The sequence below is a fragment of the Canis lupus genome, chromosome 18 (genome assembly GCF_003254725.2).
Source record: "Canis lupus dingo isolate Sandy chromosome 18, ASM325472v2, whole genome shotgun sequence".
Classification (NCBI taxonomy): domain Eukaryota; kingdom Metazoa; phylum Chordata; class Mammalia; order Carnivora; family Canidae; genus Canis; species Canis lupus.
Window position 1 is genome coordinate 53563121 of NC_064260.1, and position 18233 is coordinate 53581353.

General features: G+C 38.5%; 1 protein-coding gene across 10 annotated transcripts in view; it reads right to left on the reverse strand.

Annotated features, from left to right (window-relative positions):
- Positions 1 to 10571, reverse strand: part of SLC22A10 (solute carrier family 22 member 10) — a 32004-nt gene extending 21433 nt beyond the window's left edge. For 3 of the 10 annotated variants that reach the window (XM_035701750.2, XM_025446276.3, XM_035701751.2), the window contains exons 1-3: positions 10241 to 10395; positions 9299 to 10119; positions 7773 to 7876 (exon numbers count right to left, since the gene is read on the reverse strand). In XM_035701750.2, the coding sequence (XP_035557643.2) occupies positions 7773 to 7876; positions 9299 to 9700 (506 nt within the window). In that variant the 5' untranslated portion in view covers positions 9701 to 10119; positions 10241 to 10395. Of the gene's footprint in view, positions 1 to 7772; positions 7877 to 9298; positions 10120 to 10240 lie in introns of all 10 variants that reach the window. The other 7 variants (XR_004806742.2, XM_049096443.1, XM_025446275.3 and 4 more) reach the window with 5 other exon arrangements.
- Between the last annotated feature and the right edge of the window lie 7662 nt (positions 10572 to 18233).

Consider the following 18233-nt stretch of genomic DNA (forward strand, 5'->3'; position numbering starts at 1 on the left):
ATTTTTGGTTTATCTCTTTTTTTTCCCCTTTGTTCATTTGTTTTGTTTCCTAAATTCTACATTTGAGTGAAATCATATGTTATAAAGAGACAATTTTGCCAGAGAAACTCTTCTTGGTTGGCAGGTTTTTCTTTCAATATCTTGAATACATCATCCCACTCTTTTCTGGACTGTGGGGTTTCTGAGAAATCTACTAAAAGTGTTCTGGGAGCTCCTTTGTATTTGACAAATGACTTTCTTCTTGCTGTTTTACAAATTCTCTCTTTAAGTTTTGATTATTTGATTATTTGGTTCTACAGGACTTGGCATAGACCCTTTTGGGTTCTACCTATTTGGGAACTGTATGGCTTCACAAATCGAGATGTCCATTTCTCAACCAAGATTTGGGGAGTTCTCAGATATTTCTTTAAATAAGCTTTCTGCTCTTTTCTTTCTCTTTCTTTCTTTTTCTTCTTCTTTTTCTTCTTTTTCCTCTCCTTCTCCTTCTCCTTCTCCTTCTCCTTCTCCTTCTTCTTTCTTCTTCTTTTAGGGCACCCATAATACATACATTATCTCACTGGATTTTGTCCCATAAGTCTCATATGCTTTCTGAACTTTTTCAATTTTGTTTTCTTTCTGTTCCTCTAACTGGATAATTTCACAATACCTCTCCTGGAGTTCACTTATTTTTTGTTCTGTGTGATCAAGTCTGATGTTGAAGCTCTCTATTGAATTTTCAGTTCAGTTACTGTATTCTTCAGTTCCAGGATTTCTATTTGGTTCTTTTTTCATGTTTTTTTTTGTTTCTTTATTACACTTCTCCTTTTGTCCATGTACTGTTTTTCCTGGTTTCATTTAGTTGTCCATCTGTGCTTTTTTGTATTTCACTGAGCTTCTTTAAGATAATTATTTTGAATTCTTTCTCAAGAAGTTGATGGATCTCCATTTCTTCAAGGGCAGTTACTGGGGCTTTATTAGTTTCCTTTGGCAGTGTCATGTTTGCCTGATTCTTCATGATCTTATAGCCTTGCATTGGTGTCTCTGCATTTGAAGGAGCAGACACTTCTTGACTCTATAGACTGGTTTTGGCAGGAAAAGACCTTCTCCTCCTGAGTCTCCAGACTGATGGGACTGCCTCTGGGATCATGGTTGGGTGAGGCTGGAGCTGGGCCATGTGGCCACTGTGGGGTCCAAGGTCAGGCCCAGTTAGTGCACCTTCTACTGGTGGTATGGGCTGGTGTGGCTCCTGCAAGGTCTCTGGACTGGCAATATCCCTGAACCTTGGTGTACAGGGTCACAGGGCTGCTTCAAGGTTTACAGTAAGGCCTGGATCAGTGGGTCTATAATCAGGGTCACCAATGAGAATGGCAGTTCCTGGATCCTTTGATGAATGGGGCTTGTGGCAGGGTCACAGAAAAGTTTGGGTTGGAACTGGATCTGTAGGAGGCAGGCTCCTTTCAGGTCCACAGCCAAGACTATGATCAGTGGGCCTGCTACTAGAATGTAGGTCTGCTTTCTTAAGGCTGCCTTTCTCAAATCTGGCCTCCACCAAGCTTTTGAAACCTCTGATCTAAATCCCCAGATTCCCACAGAGGCATTTTTGTCTGTGGATGACTGCTAAATCATTGTTTCTATATGGGGATAAGGCTGCGGATCTCCTATTCTGTCCTCATGCTGACATGTTACCCATATTTTTCTCTTTAATGTAGGTATTTATAGCTATAAGTTTCCCACTGAGCATTGACTTTACTATATCCCATATGTTTTGCCATGTTGAATTTTTTAAATTAAATTTATCTCTGAGTGTTTTCTAATTCCCTTTGTGATTTCTTTGATCCATTGGTTGTCTGTAAGTGTGCTGTTTAATTTCCATGCATTTGTAAATTTTCCAGTTTTGCTTCTCCTATTGATTTCTAGTTTCACTCTATTGTAATCAGAGAAAATATTTTGTATAATTTTGATCTTTTGAAATCCATTGATTCCTTGTTTTGAGCCTTAATAATGCAGTCGGGTCTAAAAATGCCATGTACACCTGAAAAATGTGTGTCTTCTGCTGTTGTCGGGTAAAGGGTTCTGCACATGTCTGTTAACCCTGCTAGTTTATGTTCAAGTCCTCTATCTCCTTACTGTTCTTCTGCTTAGATGTTTACTCCATTATTAAAACCGAGAAACTGGAGGGTATTATGCTGAGTGAAATAAATCAATCAGAGAAGGACAATCATCATATGGTTTCACTCATACGTGGAATATAAGAAATAGTGAAAGGGACTATAAGGGAAAGGAGGGGAACTGAGCGGGAAAACTTAGAGAGGAAGACAAACCATAAGAAACTCCTAACTCCGAGAAACAAAGAGTTGCAGAAGGGGAGGTGGGTGGGGGGTTGTGGTAACTGGGTGATGGGCGTTGAGGAGGGCACTTGATGGGATGAGCACTGGGTGTTATACTATATATTGGCGAATTGAATTTAAATTTTAAAAATTTTTAATAAAATAAAAATATAGGTACACAAATATAGGGCATGGAAAGTAAAATCCTTTGGTATTTCTCTCTTTCTATGACAACTGGTATTAAAGTTATAATGCAGTTCTTGTTTTTTGTCTGTGCATTTTTTAGTACATGTTATGTATTAATTATTCTTTTTAAAAAGATGTCACAATATACATAATATTCAATCTGCTTTGTTTAATTAAAATTAGAATACACAAAAAAAAATAAAACTGAGGCATTGAAGTTTTCAACTACTACTAGAGAATTAATTTGCCCTCCAATTATGCCAATGATCGTTACATATATGGGGGGGTTCTTTGATGCATATATGGTTATAATTGTTATAGCTTGATGAACTGACCCTTGTATCAGTATATAATGTCCTTGTCTCTTGCAACAACTTTTGATTAGTCTATCTTGTCTATTATTATAACCAACCAAGTTCTCTTCTGATTACTATTTTTTAAGGAATATCTCTTTGCATCCTTTCACTCTGAATCTATATGTGTAGATCTAAAATGAGTCTCTTGTACAAAGCATATGGTTGCACCATGTTTTATTGTGTCTGGATCATGTTTTGTTTTTCCATTGTGCTAATCTGCCTTTTGTTAGGATTTTATCTATTCTTATTTAAATTAGTTTTTTATAAGGAACTACTTCCGCCATTTTGCTGGGGGTTTTGTATGTCTTACACCCTTTCCATCATTCATTTCTTCCATTGCTGCCTTCATTTACATTTGGCTGATTTTTTGTTATGAACCACTTTGAGGCTCTTCTTGTTTCCTTTTGTGTATATTGTGAGATATGCTCTTTGTGGTTACCATGGTGATGACATTTAATATTCCAAATTTAAAACAATATGGTTTGAATTGATGCCAACATCAATAGCATTCTAGATGATTTTTTGAAATGTGTAAAATATATGAGACTAAAGAAACTACACATAAGCCCTATAATCTAGTTGATAAAGTTGTTTCCCAAGGAGGATACAGGTTAACAATTTTGATGCTGATGCACATGTATACTAAAATTGAGCAAATGACTATGTGGATGGTGCTTGGTGGAACACAGGTTTTTCACTTTTGGAGAAGGAATTCACAGATAAGCAAGGGAAGGAGGCTAGAATGGACATTATAGTAATGAATTAGAATTGGAAACATCAGCATCAACTCGTGTATATTAATATACACACGGATGGTTCCATGTAGAAATATTTATACACATGTTTATATACATGGGATAGAATACACACATGCATTTCCTTGTTCTGTCAGCTAAGAGGACTTAGAAACAATGGCACTCCAGATCAAAGAGCAGACTTAGTGCCTATAAATTATTTAATTTTTTGCTTTTCTGTTATAGCATACAAAATCTGTACATAATTAATGTTTACAACTAGAATTTGGAAATAAGTATATACCTGTTAAATCATCACTACAACCTATGCCATATAGATTAACTGCCAAAGGTTTCTTTCATTATCTTATATATTACTTTTTATAAGAACACTTAACAATTGGGGCAGCCCGGTGGCTCAGCAGTTTAGCACCGCCTTTGGCCCAGGGCGTGATCCCACATCCAGGATGTGTAATTATTTACACAGGATGTGTAATTATTTACACACTCGACCCAGGATCGAGTCCCACATCCAGCTCCCTGCATGGAGCCTGCTTCTCCCTCTGCCTGTGTTTCTGCCTCTCTCTCTCTGTGTCTCTCATAAATAAATAAATAAAATATATTTTTAAAAAAAGAACTCTTAACAACAAAAACATAGATGAGAGGAAGTAAAAGGTAGAGTTTTTGTATGTGAATGAACTTAAGGTGTTATAAGTATAAAATAAACTGTTATATCTGTATTTTTGTAACCCCCAAAGTAGCCACAAACAAAAAGCTACATTAGATTCACAAAGGATAGAGAAGGGAATCAAAGTATACCACTAAGGAATATGATCAATTCACAAAGGAAGACAGCAAAAGAGGAAGAAAGGAATAAGGAATAACAAAACAGCCAGAAAATAATTAATAAGATGGAATTAGTAAGTTTTACCCATCAATAATTACTCTAAATACAAATGAATTGAATTCTCGAATTAAAAAAAAACAAGAGACAGGGGCACCTGATTGGTTCAGTCACTTAAGTGTCTGCCTTCAGCTCAGGTCATGATCCCAGGATCCTGGGATCAAGCCCCTCATATGGCTCTCTGCTCATGGGGATTCTACTTCTCCCTCTTCCTCTGCCTACTGCCCACCCCCACTTGTGCTCTCTCTTTCTGTTAAATAAATAAATAAAATCTTTAAAAAAAAGAAGATACACAGAATGTTATTATATTAATTATAAAGGGCTCATCGCCAACAAGAAATATCAATCATAAATAAACATGTACCTAACATAAGAGCACCTAAATATATTAAGCAAATACTAACAGATCTGAAGGGAGAAACAGACAAAAACACAAAACTAGTAACCTCGTTTTCAACAATTAAAAAATCGAGACTGTAGTCAATAAGGGAACACTGGACTTGAACTGTACTTTAGAAAAAAATGACTACAAAAAAAAGACTACAATAAATACACATAGAACATTCATCCAACAACAGAATACACATTTTCCTCAAGTGCACATGGAAACTCTCAAGACAGTTAGGTCAAGAAAATACCTTAGCAAATTTAAGAAGATTGAAATTATATCAAGTGTCTTTTGTAACCACAATGGAATGAAACTAGAAATAATTACAAAAAAAAAAAAAGGGAAAATTCACAAATTTATGGAAATTAAACAACTGGAAAGCCAATGAGTCAAAGAAGAAATCAAGAGAAAAATAAACAAAATCTTGAAACAAATAAAAATGGTAACACAACATACCAAAACCTATTAAATAAATAAAAGCTATATATGGCAACTCCATAGCTAACATTATACTCAATAGCAAAAGGCTGAAAAATTCTCCTTTAAGTTCAGGACGAGGGTACCCACTTGCACCACTCCTATTCAACATAGCACTGGAAGTCCCAGCCTGAGCAATTAGGCAAGAAAAAAAATCAATAAAAGATATAAAATTGGAAATGTAGAATTGTCTGTTTGCAGATGATATGATCTTATAGAGTGAAAATCCTTAATACTCAACAAAAAAAAATTGTTAAAACGAATCTAAAAATTCAGTAATATGGTCAACTAATATTTGATAAAGGAGGCAGTAATACAAAATGGGATAATATATTCTCTTCAATAGTGATACTGGGTAAACTGGATAATTACATGCACAAGAAAGAAATTCAACCCCTATCTATACCACTTACAAAAATTAACTCAAAATGGATTAAAGACCTAAGCATTAGACTTGAAATCATAAAACTCTTAGTGGGGGAAAAACAACAGGGAAAAAGCTCTTGACATTGACTGGTCTTGGCAACAAATTTTTGGATATAATAACCATTCAAACGGTTATAAGTTTATTAGTTCCGTTTCCCTGATGGTCAGCAATATTAAGCACCTTTTCATTAGGCACCTGTTGCCTATTTCCATGTCTTCTTTGGAGAAATAGCTGTTGAGTTCCTTTGCCCATTTTTTAAATCAAGTTATTTGTTTTGTTTTTGTTTTTGCTCTTGATTGTAGTGGTTTCCTAGATATTCTGGATATTAACCCTTTATCAAATATATGGATTGCAGATATTTTTCCCATTCTGTAGATTTTCTTTTTACTTTACTGATTGCTTCCATTGTTATTCAGAAGCTTTTTAGTTTGGTGTAGTCTCAACAGTCTATTTTTGCTTTCATTGCCTGTGCTTTTGGTGCCAATACCATTGTTCAGAAGCTTTTTATCTATGTTTAGCTGTAAGGCTCAGTCCTCTGTCAAATTTTGTACTCTCTTATCGTGTCAAGCACTTCCCCTCCACACACACACACACACACACACACACACACACACACACACCTACTACCCTATGCACATATAAACTCATCAACCAGCATTTTATGGTGAATCATCAAAAAGGACTCAGTCAAAAGTTTGGTCAATATCAACTTTATTTTTTAAAGTTTTTATTTATTTATTCATGAGAGACACACAGAGAGAGGCAGAGACAAAGGCAGAGGCAGAAGGAGGCTCCCTGCAAGGAGCCCGAGGCAGGACTCGACTCCAGAATCCTGGGATCAGGCCCTGAGCCAAAGGCAGATACTCAACCACGGAGCCATCCAGGTGTCCCCAATATCAACACTTTGACCTTGTAATATTTTATGAATTACATTTAAAGCTCTCAATATCCAGCTGAAATATTAGATGAAGTTAGGCTAATAAATAATAAGGGATACTCTAAGTCTCCCATTTCCTCCATGGGAGACCTAAGTGTGTGCCTGCCATGGTTGTCTGCCTACTTCAGGATGGGCATTGTCAGGCACAGGATACCCCAAACTTCTCACAGTACAAATTATGACACCTGAGGTCTTTACATTACTTTATATGCTTGCAAAAATTTACCTCTAAAAAACCTCACTACCCACCTCCGCCTTTTTTTTTTTTTTTTTACAAAATCAGCCATATTTAGCCACAATTATTTCTTCATGTAACTTCAATACCACCTCATTATGTACCCAGGTTTTACACAAATGTCTACTAATTACAGTGGGGAAACCACAGTATGATGATCAGTCTGAAAACTAACAAGCACTTAACTCACTGGGTCCATAGGGACTTAACACAGAAGCCCTGGTGAAGGCTTTCAATGTTATTCTCTATATCTGTGTCTTTAAACAAGCTGAACCCCCTGTCCTGGAGTATCTTTCTCTCCCTGCCCATAGGTAACTCCTTATCTCTCTAAATGAAGTATTATGGTACCTCCTGATAAATACTGTTCTGAAATGTCCACAGGTCTTATGGAGATGTCATTTCTGTGTCCTGTACAGAGATATGTGTGGCACTAAAGTGGCATTTTAATCATACAGACTAATTTTCCACTTCCATCTCTAGCTCCATGGGAACCAAGGAAACCCACAACAGTATAAATTTCATATTGGAACTCAATAAAGACTTCTTCATGGGGGATCCCTGGGTGGCTTAGTGGTTTAACGCCTGCCTTCAGCCCGGGGCATGGTCCTGGAGTTCTGGGATCGAGTCCCACATCGGGCTTCCTGCCTGGAGCTTGCTTCTTCCTCTGCCTGTGTCTCTGCCTCTCTCTCTGTCTCTCATGAATAAACAAAATCTTAAAAAAAAAAAAAAACTTCTTCATGAAAGACTTAATCATAAGCTATGAAAACACCATAGAATAAGGGCAGCAGTGATCTGGTCTGCTGTCTCTGTCTGAGCACTCACCTGTCTGAGAGATTACCACCTATGAGTCCTCCCACCAGCATTCCAGTCATGAATAGGAATTGAACAACTGATTTCTGTGACTGATAACTACATACTAGGTCCCACTGGAAGAGAAGAAAACCAGCACAGAGGAATTTTACAGCAGCTTAAAATCCTTCAGTGTCACATACTGTAAAAGCCATCAGTGGACAGCCTCCCCTTTCCTACATTTACTTACCTTTATCACTCAAGTCTCAATTTAAGCATGACTTTCTTTAGAAATCCTCAACTAAATCTTCTAGGTTATTTTAGGGCCAATCTTATATTCACTTAGCACTTCATACCTCAGTGGTTCTCAATCTTTGCCACACACTAAAAACACTGAAGAGATTTTCTAAAATACTGATGCCTGCATTTCCTACCTGGATCAAAACACCTGATTTTCTTCTCTGAGAAGTAGTCAGGGCATGGAGATTTTTCTTTTTAATTAATACAGGCATTTCCAATTTGCAACTAGATTGAGAACAAGTGACCAAAAAATAACTTTGCACACATTATATCAAGTACTTACTTGTCTAATCATCAGCATTCACATTATATTTAGTGGAATTCATGTCTAGTTAGTTGATTTCACTAGCCTCCAATTCAATGTAAGTGCTTAGAAGTTATGAAGGCAAATACCATATGATCTCACTTATATATGTAATTTAAGAAACAAAACAGATGAACATATGGGAAAGGTAGAAAGAAAAAAGAGAGCTAGGGAAACGAGCCATAAGTGACAACTATAGAAAACAAACTGAGGGTTGATAGAGGGAGGTGGATGGGGGATGGGCTAGAAGGAAGATGAGGGTTAAGGAGGGCACTTGTGATGAGCACTGGGTACTGTATGTAAGTGATAAATCACTGAATTCTACTCCAGAAACCAATATTACACTATATGTTAACTAACTAAAATTTAAATTAAAAAAAAGATAAAGCAATCACTATTTGCTGAAAGAATGAAAGAGAGCTAACTACAGAATCTACACAATAACTGAAGACTTGAGACACCTGGGTGGCTCAGCAGTTGAGCGTCTGACTTTGGCTCAGGGCATGATCCTGGATCCAGGGATCAAGTCCCACATCGGGCTCCCTATGGGGCGCCTGCTTCCCCAGCTGTCTATGTCTCTGCCTCTCTCTGTGTCTCTCATGAATAAATAAATAAAATCTAAAAAACAAAAAACAAAAAAACGAAGACTTGAACTATGTTTATCCTGTTATTCTACACACCTGAGTGCCTGAGTGGCTCAGTTGGTTAGGCATCTGCCTTCAGCTCAGGTCATGATCTCCAGGTTCTGGGATCAAGCCCCATGTCAGGCTCCCTGCTCAATAGGGAGCCTGTTTCTCCTTCTCCCCCTGTTGTTTCCCCTGCTTTTGATGGCCCACTTGCTCTGCTCTCTCTGTCAAATAAATAAGTAAAATATTTTAAAAGAAAAGAAAATAAATTCCATATATAAATAAACGCCCACACCTAGTACTCACAAGAGGTAAATGAGGCCTCTTACCTCAGTAATGATGGTGGAGGGGAAGGAACTTTGGTCATACACCCAGCCATCCAGACAGGTCTCTTTGTCTGGCTCAGTCATGTTGGTGAAGGTTCCATTCACATGAAGAAGCTGCCACTGGGGATGGATAAAGCGGTGACATTTATCCGGCCTCAAGTCTGAGTCCATTGGGATGGAGATTCTCAGGAGGGCATCAGGACTGAGGATCTCAGTATCATTGTCAGAAACTGTGTCATTGTCAAGGATGTTCACCCAGCAGCGATGACCAGGAATGGCTGCAGTGAAGTTCTCCAAAAATATTTGACATAATAGCATCATCAAAGTGGGAAAAATTAAAACCATCTGAAGGATCTGGTATTTCCCCAGGTCACCAACTTGATCTAGGAGCTCCTGAAAGGCCATTGAGTACAAACAGGTGATCCTCAAGAGGAGACTTTATGGAGATAAGTTCAAAGGGAGAAAATTGTTTCCTTCTATTAATTCACAATAAGTCAAGCTGACCTCATGCCAGTTTCTTATCAATCATTCCTGCAACAGAGCAGTGGAAGCAGTATTCCCAGTCCTACTGGAATCAGGAGGTGTTAATTTTTTAGTAAAGTCAGAGAGAAAATTATTTACCAGAAATACTTCTGTTGACAAAGAAATCTGTTTAAAATTTTAATCTCCAAATGTGCTTGTCCTAAGTGATCTTCTGAAAGAGCACTGGACTTTGGCATGTACATAACTCTCCAAATAAACTAAAATAAACTTGCCATGCAGTCTTCAATCATTTCCAGGATATGGACTTTGAGAGACAAAAAGTGAATGGCTGTGTGATTTTTCTGTGGAAAGAACAAAAAGCAAGTGTTTATCTTGTTTGGTGCTGAATTTAGATTAAAATAATTAAGAAATACAACCTTTTATTTTTAATTAGAACAAAGTAGAAAGTGGTGCAATTACTACCTTTTGGTGACTGATATTGCACTTCTGTTTAAATCACACCAGGAGCTTGTGATGACTTTAGATTTCCTTGCAATGTGAATTGGATGTGGTAAGAGGAAGGATGTAGTAAGCCCATGCAAGAGTTTATTTTCTCAGGTTTATTTATTCAGTTACCTAATATATTTGAGGATCTTTTCTGTGCTCATGTTTAGAGTCCTTAATTGGTGATATCATCATTATGAACAAGGCCTCTTGTTCTGTCTCTGATAGTGTTCCTTGCCAAACATGTCTTTCTCATGCTGATATAGCAATTCCAAGTTTCTTGCGCCTACAATTTTTGTGGTATAAACTTCTAATCATTTAGGTATTTTTTAACTGAAATGTTTATTGAGGGGTGTCTGGGTGGCTCAGTTGTTTAAGCGTCTGCCTTCAGCTCAGGTCATGATCTCAGGGTCCTGGGATCAAGCAGGAAGCCTGCTTCTCTCCTTCCCTTTGCCGTTTCCCTTGCTTGTGCTCTCTGGCTTTTTCTTTCTCTGTCAAATAAATACATAAAACATTTTTTAAAAAGAACTATTTATTGAGATTATTGTAGAGTCACATGCAGTTTTAAGAAATAAGGAGGATCCCTGTGCAATTCTCCTCATTTCCCCCAATAGTAATAGTAATAGTAATAGTTCCCCCAAACTATAGCACAATATCATAATTGGGATATTGATACTTATAAAATCCACTGGTCTGGGATGCCTGGGTGGCTCAGTGGTTGGGCATCTGCCTTTGGCTCAGGGCATGATCCCAGGGTCCTGGGATCAAGTCTTGCATCAGGCTCCCTGAGAAGGGCCTGCTTCTCCCTCTGCCTACATATCTGCCTCTCTCTGTGTGTCTCTCATGAATAAATAAATAAAAATAAATCCACTGATCTTATTAGGTTTCCTCAGTCATACCTGTACTTGTGTGTGTGTCTCTCTCTATTTAGTACTATATGGTTTTTATCATATGTGCAGCTTAGTGTCCCCACCACCTCAATCAAAATACCAAACAGTTCTATCTCCACTGGCGTCCCTCGTGTACTATTATAAGTATACTCACCTCCCTCCTGCTCCTGTCATTTTCTTTTCTACCTTTGACAACTTCTGAACTACTTTTTTTCAATTTCTGCTAATTAAAAACTGTTGTATACAAAGAATAACATGGGGAAGTGATATCATCAAGATGGTAATGTAGGTTGTTCCTACCTTCAGTTCACCTCAAAAGAAGACCAGCTCTAACAACTGTCCATAGAAAGACAACATTGTGAAAATCCCAGAACCAGAGGTGAGGCTGAAGCATGGGGACTGACAGGATCACATTACAAGAGCAAGAGGAGTGGCTACACTCTGGTCATATTGCCCCTCCTCCACGCAAGCACAACACCACACAGAGAAGCCTCCATCCTGAGCCTACAGTGTCTCCAGTGAAAAAAAAAGAGAACTCAAGCTAGACATCAGTTCCCTCAGCAATGGGAGTTGCTTCCCAGAAGGCCCAGTCAGATCTCACCTAATGGAGATTACTGGGGAAAACTGCAGGGCTCAACCACTGGGAATCAGATGGAGATGATGAAGGGGCAGCACTTACATTAACCAGTGCTTAGATCTTTTATTTTTTTTTTCTAAATTTTTATTTAAATTCTAGTTAGTAGTGATCCCTGGGTGGCTCAGTGGTTTAACGCCTGCCTTCAGCCTGGGGCGTGATCCTGGAGTCCCGGAATCAAGTCCCATGTCGGGCTTCCTGCATGAAGTCTGCTTCTCCTTCTGCCTGTGTCTCTGCCTCTGTGTGTGTGTGTGTCTATCATGAATAAATAAATAAAATTTTGGGGGATCCCTGGGTGGCGCAGTGGTTTAGCGCCTGCCTTTGGCCCAGGGCGTGATCCTGGAGACCCGGGATCGAGTCCCACGTCGGGCTCCCGGTGCATGGAGCCTGCTTCTCCCTCTGCTTGTGTCTCTGCCTCTCTCTCTCTCTCTGTGACTATCATAAATAAATAAAAATTAAAAAAAATTTTAAAAATAAATAAATAAATAAATAAATAAAATTTTAAAAAATTCTAGTTAGTTAACATATGTAGTATTGGTTTCAGGAGTACAATTTAATAATATCCGATGTTCATTACATCAAATGCCCTCCTTAACACCCAACACCCATTTAACCCCTGCCCACCTCCCTCCATTAACCCTCAGTTTTCTCTCTATAGTTAAGAATCTCTAATGGTTTGCTTCTCTCTCTCTCTCTCTCTCTCTCTCTCCTTTCCATACATTCATCTTTTTTGTTTCTTAAATTCCACATGTGAGTGAGATCGTATGAGATTTGTCTTACTCTGGTTGGCTTATTTTGCTTAGCATAATACATTCTAGCTCCATCCACATCATTGCAAATAGCAAGATTTCATTCTACTTTATTGCTGAGTAATATTATATATATATAATATTACTTTTTCTTTTTCTTTTAAGATTTTTTTAAATTTATTTACTAGAGAGAGGTGGGAGCGAGAGCAGAGGAAGAGGAAGAAGCAGACTCCCCACTGAACTGGAAGCCCAATGCAGGACTCAATCCCAGGACCCTAGGATCATGACTTGATCCAAAGGCAACCATTTGACCAACTAAACCATCCAGGCACCCCATACCACATCTTCTTTATCCATTCATCAGTCAATGGACATTTGGGCTCTTTCCATAGCTTGGCATTATTGATAATGCTGCTATAAACATTGGGGTGCATGTGCCCCTTTGAATCTGTATCTTTGTATCCTTTGAGTAAATACTTAATGGTGCATATATCTTGACAGAACACATTCCTACTTGCATACTTGCAGCAGCACCAAGAAGAGAACCCACTCAGGGGCTCTACCCATCTGCAGAGTTGAGCTGGTGGTTCCATCTTGACAGGGAGATCAGTTGGCAGTTCTGCCTGATTTGGGTTCCAGCTAACAAACTATACCAGCTATGGAGCTGATTATGTGGCCCTTCCCAGGCAGGGAAGCAAATTCACAGTTCTGCCCAACTGCTGGGTGTAGCCTCCATTCCCATCAACCAGGAAGCCTTGCAAGGGAACCCAGATAGCCATGGACCCCATCCATTTGAACAGGGATAAAAGACCAAGTTTTTCTCAACTGCTAAGAATAACCTCTGGCCTGAGGTAACCAGGGACTCTAGGCAACTTCAAAGCCCTAACTATGGTACCACAGGGCACAGACAAACACTCCATACAACAGCAGAGCCAGCCTATGGCTTTGCCTCATGTAGGCCTTATCTAGTGACCCCACCCAATTGTGGAGCATAGCCCTTAGCCTCACTCACCAAGGAGGCCCAGACTTCAAACCTGCCCAACCATGGCACACAGCCTCTAATCCCATCCAACTATGGGATACACCTAGCGACCCTTCCCCAACCAGAGACTTAGCCAGCAACCTTGCCTAGCAGTAGACCAAACAAAGTCAATGGCCTGTTTGATCATGAATTCTAGCCTCCAAACCCAATCAACTTTGGGCACAGCCTACAGCAGTGCTTAATCATAGAGCACAGCCTGAGGCCTCATCCAACTGTGAAGCTCTGCCTGTGGTCCACTTGAATAGAGTCCACCCAACAACACCATCCAGTTGCAGAGGACTGCCTAAGATCCCAACAATCAGGAGCAATTGTGCAACTCATCTTGGAGCCCTGCTCAAACATAAAGTCTAATGAGTGGCACCATCCTGCCAAAGAACAGTCTGTGACCTCAGTCAACCAGAGATGATTGCAGAACCCAGCCAGTGACCTCACCTGATCACAGTAAATCCAGCTACCTCACCAAATAGGGAGGCCATACAGCATCTCCACTTATAGGTGGAGTCCAACAAGCAGGCCAGCCCAACTGTGGAACCCAACCAGAAGAAGCCCTGTCCCAACCTCAGAGAATAGTCAGTGGTCTTGTCAACTAGAGATCCCAATAACAGGCCCCACCTGCCCACGTGTGCTATCAACTGACCCATCCAGTACCACAAGCTGAGCTGATTGGCAGAGTAAACTTGCCAAAGTAAACCTATAAATCTGGAAGAGAAGAAATTCAATGAAGAAATAGGAACCAGGGATCCCTGGGTGGCGCAGCGGTTTGGCGCCTGCCTTTGGCCCAGGGCGCGATCCTGGAGACCCGGGGTCGAATCCCACGTCGGGCTCCCGGTGCCTGGAGCCTGCTTCTCCCTCTGCCTGTGTCTCTGCCTCTCTCTCTCTCTCTCTGTGACTATCATAAAAAAAAAAAAAGAAATAGGAACCACCAAAGAAACCAAACAGAAATCCTAGAGCCAAAAAATATAATGAGTAAACTAAAGAATTAAATAGAAAATTTCAGTAGAAGGCTCAACCATGCAGAAGAATCAATGAACTAGAAAGTGAGTCCAGTCAAAAAAGAAAAAAGAATGGAAAAGGGTAAAGAAAGCCTATGAGACTTACGGTAAACAATCAAGGAAGTAATATATATGTATGGGAAACCAAGAAGGGGAAGAGAAAAGGGAAAAAGTTAATTTAAAGAAATAATTATGAAAATGTCCCAAACCTGAGGAGAGAAATGAATGTCAGATTCATGAGATCCAGAAGACCCCAGATAGGTTAAACCTAAAAAAAAAGCTTCATTGAGACACATTATAATGAAATTGTTGAAAGTAAACAAACAAAGGGTTGCAGAAACGGGGGGCGGATGGGTGACTGGGTGACAGGCACTAAGGAGGGCACTTGATAGGATGAGCACGGGGTGTTATACTATATGTTGGCAAACTGAATTTAAATAAATAATAAGTAAATAAAATTAAAAATTAAAAACCAAGAAGAAATTGTTGAGAGTCAAACACAGAGAATTTTGAAAGCAAGAGAAAAGTGACTAATCACATACAATGGAGCTGTCATAGCACTATGACCAGAAACCTAAACTGAAACCCTGCAGGCCAGAGAGTAAGATGATATACTCAAAATAATGAAAGAAAAGTATTACCCAGGACACCTGAGTGGCTCAGTAGGTTAAGCATCTGCCTTCAGGTCAGGTCATGATCTCAAGGTTATGGGATGGAGCCCTGCACCTGGCTTCCTGCTCAGCCGAGAGTCTGCTTCTCCCTCTCCCTCTGCTCCTCTCCTTGCTTGTGCTTTCTCCATATCTTTCTCTGTCTCTCAAATAAATAAAATCTTTTAAATAAATAAAAAATAAGAAAAATATTTACCAAGAACACTGTACTCAGAAAAACCGTCCTTCAGAAATTAAAGAGATAAAGACTTTCCAAAAATAACAAAAGCTGAGAGGTGTCAACATCACTAAACCTGCCTTACAAGAAATGCTATGTATATCAGCACTGGCTTCTTTTTAATGCTAAATACATAGAATGTATATACAAAATTTGGTTTAACCATTTACCTGGTGAAGGTCATCTGGATTGTTTCTAGTTTTTATTTATTTATTTGTCTTTTATTGATATGTAATTGACATATAATACTGTATAAGTTTAAGATGTAGATCATGTTGATTTGATACATTTATATATTGCAAAATGATTACCATCTCATTCATGTCATAAAATTATGATTACTTATTCATGTTGGGAACATTTAAAATCCAGCTTCTTCTGTCTACCAACAGATGAATGGATAAAGAAGATATTTTATATATATATGGAATATCACTCAGCCATCAGAAAGGATGAATATTTACTATTTACATTGACATGGATGGAACTGGAGGATATTATACTGAGCAAAATAAGTCAATCAGAGAAAGAAAATTATCATATGGTTTCACTCATATGTGGAATATAAGAAACAGCATAGAGGATCATAGGGCAAGGGAGGGAAAACTGAATGAGAAGTCATGAGAGAGGGAGACAAACCTCTAGAAAACAGAGGGTTGCTGGAGGGGAGGTGGCTGGGGGGATGGGATAACTAAGTGATGGCCATTAAAGAGACCACATGATGTGAGGAGCACTGGGTGTTACATGCAACTGATAAATTACTGCACTCTATTTTTGAAACTAATGATGTTTGGCTAACTGAATTTAAATATTAGCTAATTGAATTTAAATTTAAAAAATTTATAACACAGTATTTGCTATAATCACTTGAATGTACATTAGAGCTCCAGAACTTATCTACTACTTGCAAGTTTGTACCCTTAAACAACATCTCTCCAATTCCTCCATCACCCAACCCCTGATAATCACCATTTCAGTCTCGGTTTCTAAGAGTTTGGCTGTTTTAGATTTAACGTACAAGTTATACACAACAGCTACCCATTCTCTGAAATATCACTTAGCATAATGTCCTCAAAATTCATCCATATTGTCAAATGGTAGAATTTTCTTCTTTCTCATATTCCATTGATATATATACCACATCTGTTTATTCATTCATCCATTGATGAATAATTAGGTTTTCCTATATCTTGGCTGTTTGAATCATGCTGCAATAAACATAGGAGTGCAGACATCTTTTCAATATCCTGATCTCATTTCTTCTGGATATACGCCCAGAAGTGGGATTGCTGGATATGGTAGTTTTATTTTTAACTTTCTGAGGAACTTCCATATTGTTTTCCATTGTAGCTGCACCAATTTACATTGCTACCAACAGTGTACAAGGGTTCCCTTTTCTCTCCCACCTCACCAGCGTTTATAGCTTGTCGTCTTGATCATTGCCATTCTAGCAAGTGTGAGATGATATCCCATAGTAGTTTCAATTTGCATTTCTCTGATGATTAGTGATGTAGAACATCTTTTCAGTACTTGTTGGGCATTTGAGTATCTTTTTAAAATATCTGCTTTGGGCAGCCCTGGTGGCTCAGCGGTTTAGCGCCACCTTCCGCCCAGGGCGTGATCCTGAAGACCAGGGATTGAGTCCCAGGTCGGGCTCCCTGCATGGCGCCTGCTTGTCCCTCTGCTTGTGTCTCTGCCTTTCTCTCTCTCTCTCTCATGAATAAATAAATAAAATCTTTTTAAAAAATAAAAATGTCCGCTTAGTACTTGTGCCTATTTTCAATTTTTTTTTGTTATTGAGCTATATGAGTTCGTTACATATTTTGGATATTAATGTTTTATCCAATATATTTTCTCCTATTCCATATGTTGCCTTTTCATCTTGTTTAATGTTTCTTTTGCTGTGAAGAAAATTGTTAGAGTAGTCCTACTTGTTTATTTTTGCTTATGCGTTTGTACTTTTGTTGTCATATCCGAATAATCATTGCCAAAGATCTTTGTCAAGGAGATTCCTCTCTATGATCTCTTCTAAAAGTATTAAATTATCAGGTCTTATATTTAAATCTCTGCCCCATTTTAAGTTAATTTTTGTGAGTGGCATATGGGTCCATTCATTTTTCTGCACTTGGTTATTTAGCACCATTTGTTGAAGAGACTATCTTCCACCATTGAGTATTCTCGGTTTCCTTGTCAAGTATTAGTTGACCGTGTGTGTAAGAGAGCTTGTTTCTGGGGACTTTATTCTATTCCACGGTCACTATGTGTCCGTTTTTGTGCCAGTACCATACTAATTTAATTACCCTCTCTTTGTAGTATAGTTTGATATTAGGAAGTGTGATGCCACCAGCTTTGTTCTTCCTCAGCATTTCTTTGGCTATTTAGGGTCCTTTTGGTTCCATATGAATTATAAGATTGTATTTTCTATTTCTGTGGAAAATGCCATTGGAATTTAATTGGGATTGCATTCAGTTTTATTATTTAGTTGCTCTGATGTTGGGTGCATATATATTTACAATTATTATATTTTCTTGATGAGCTTGACCCCTATATCATCATATATATTTGTCTCTTGTTACCCTTTTTGGTTCAAAGTCTGTTTTGCCTGAAATAAGTATAGCTATATTTCTTTCTTTTGGTTTCCATTTGCATGGAATATCTTTTTTCCATTTCTTCATTTTGAACTGAAGTAAGTGTCTGGTAGGTAAAATATAGTTAGGTCTTGGTTTTTATCCATGCCTTTTAATTGATGAATCTATTCCACTTATATTTAGTGTAATTGC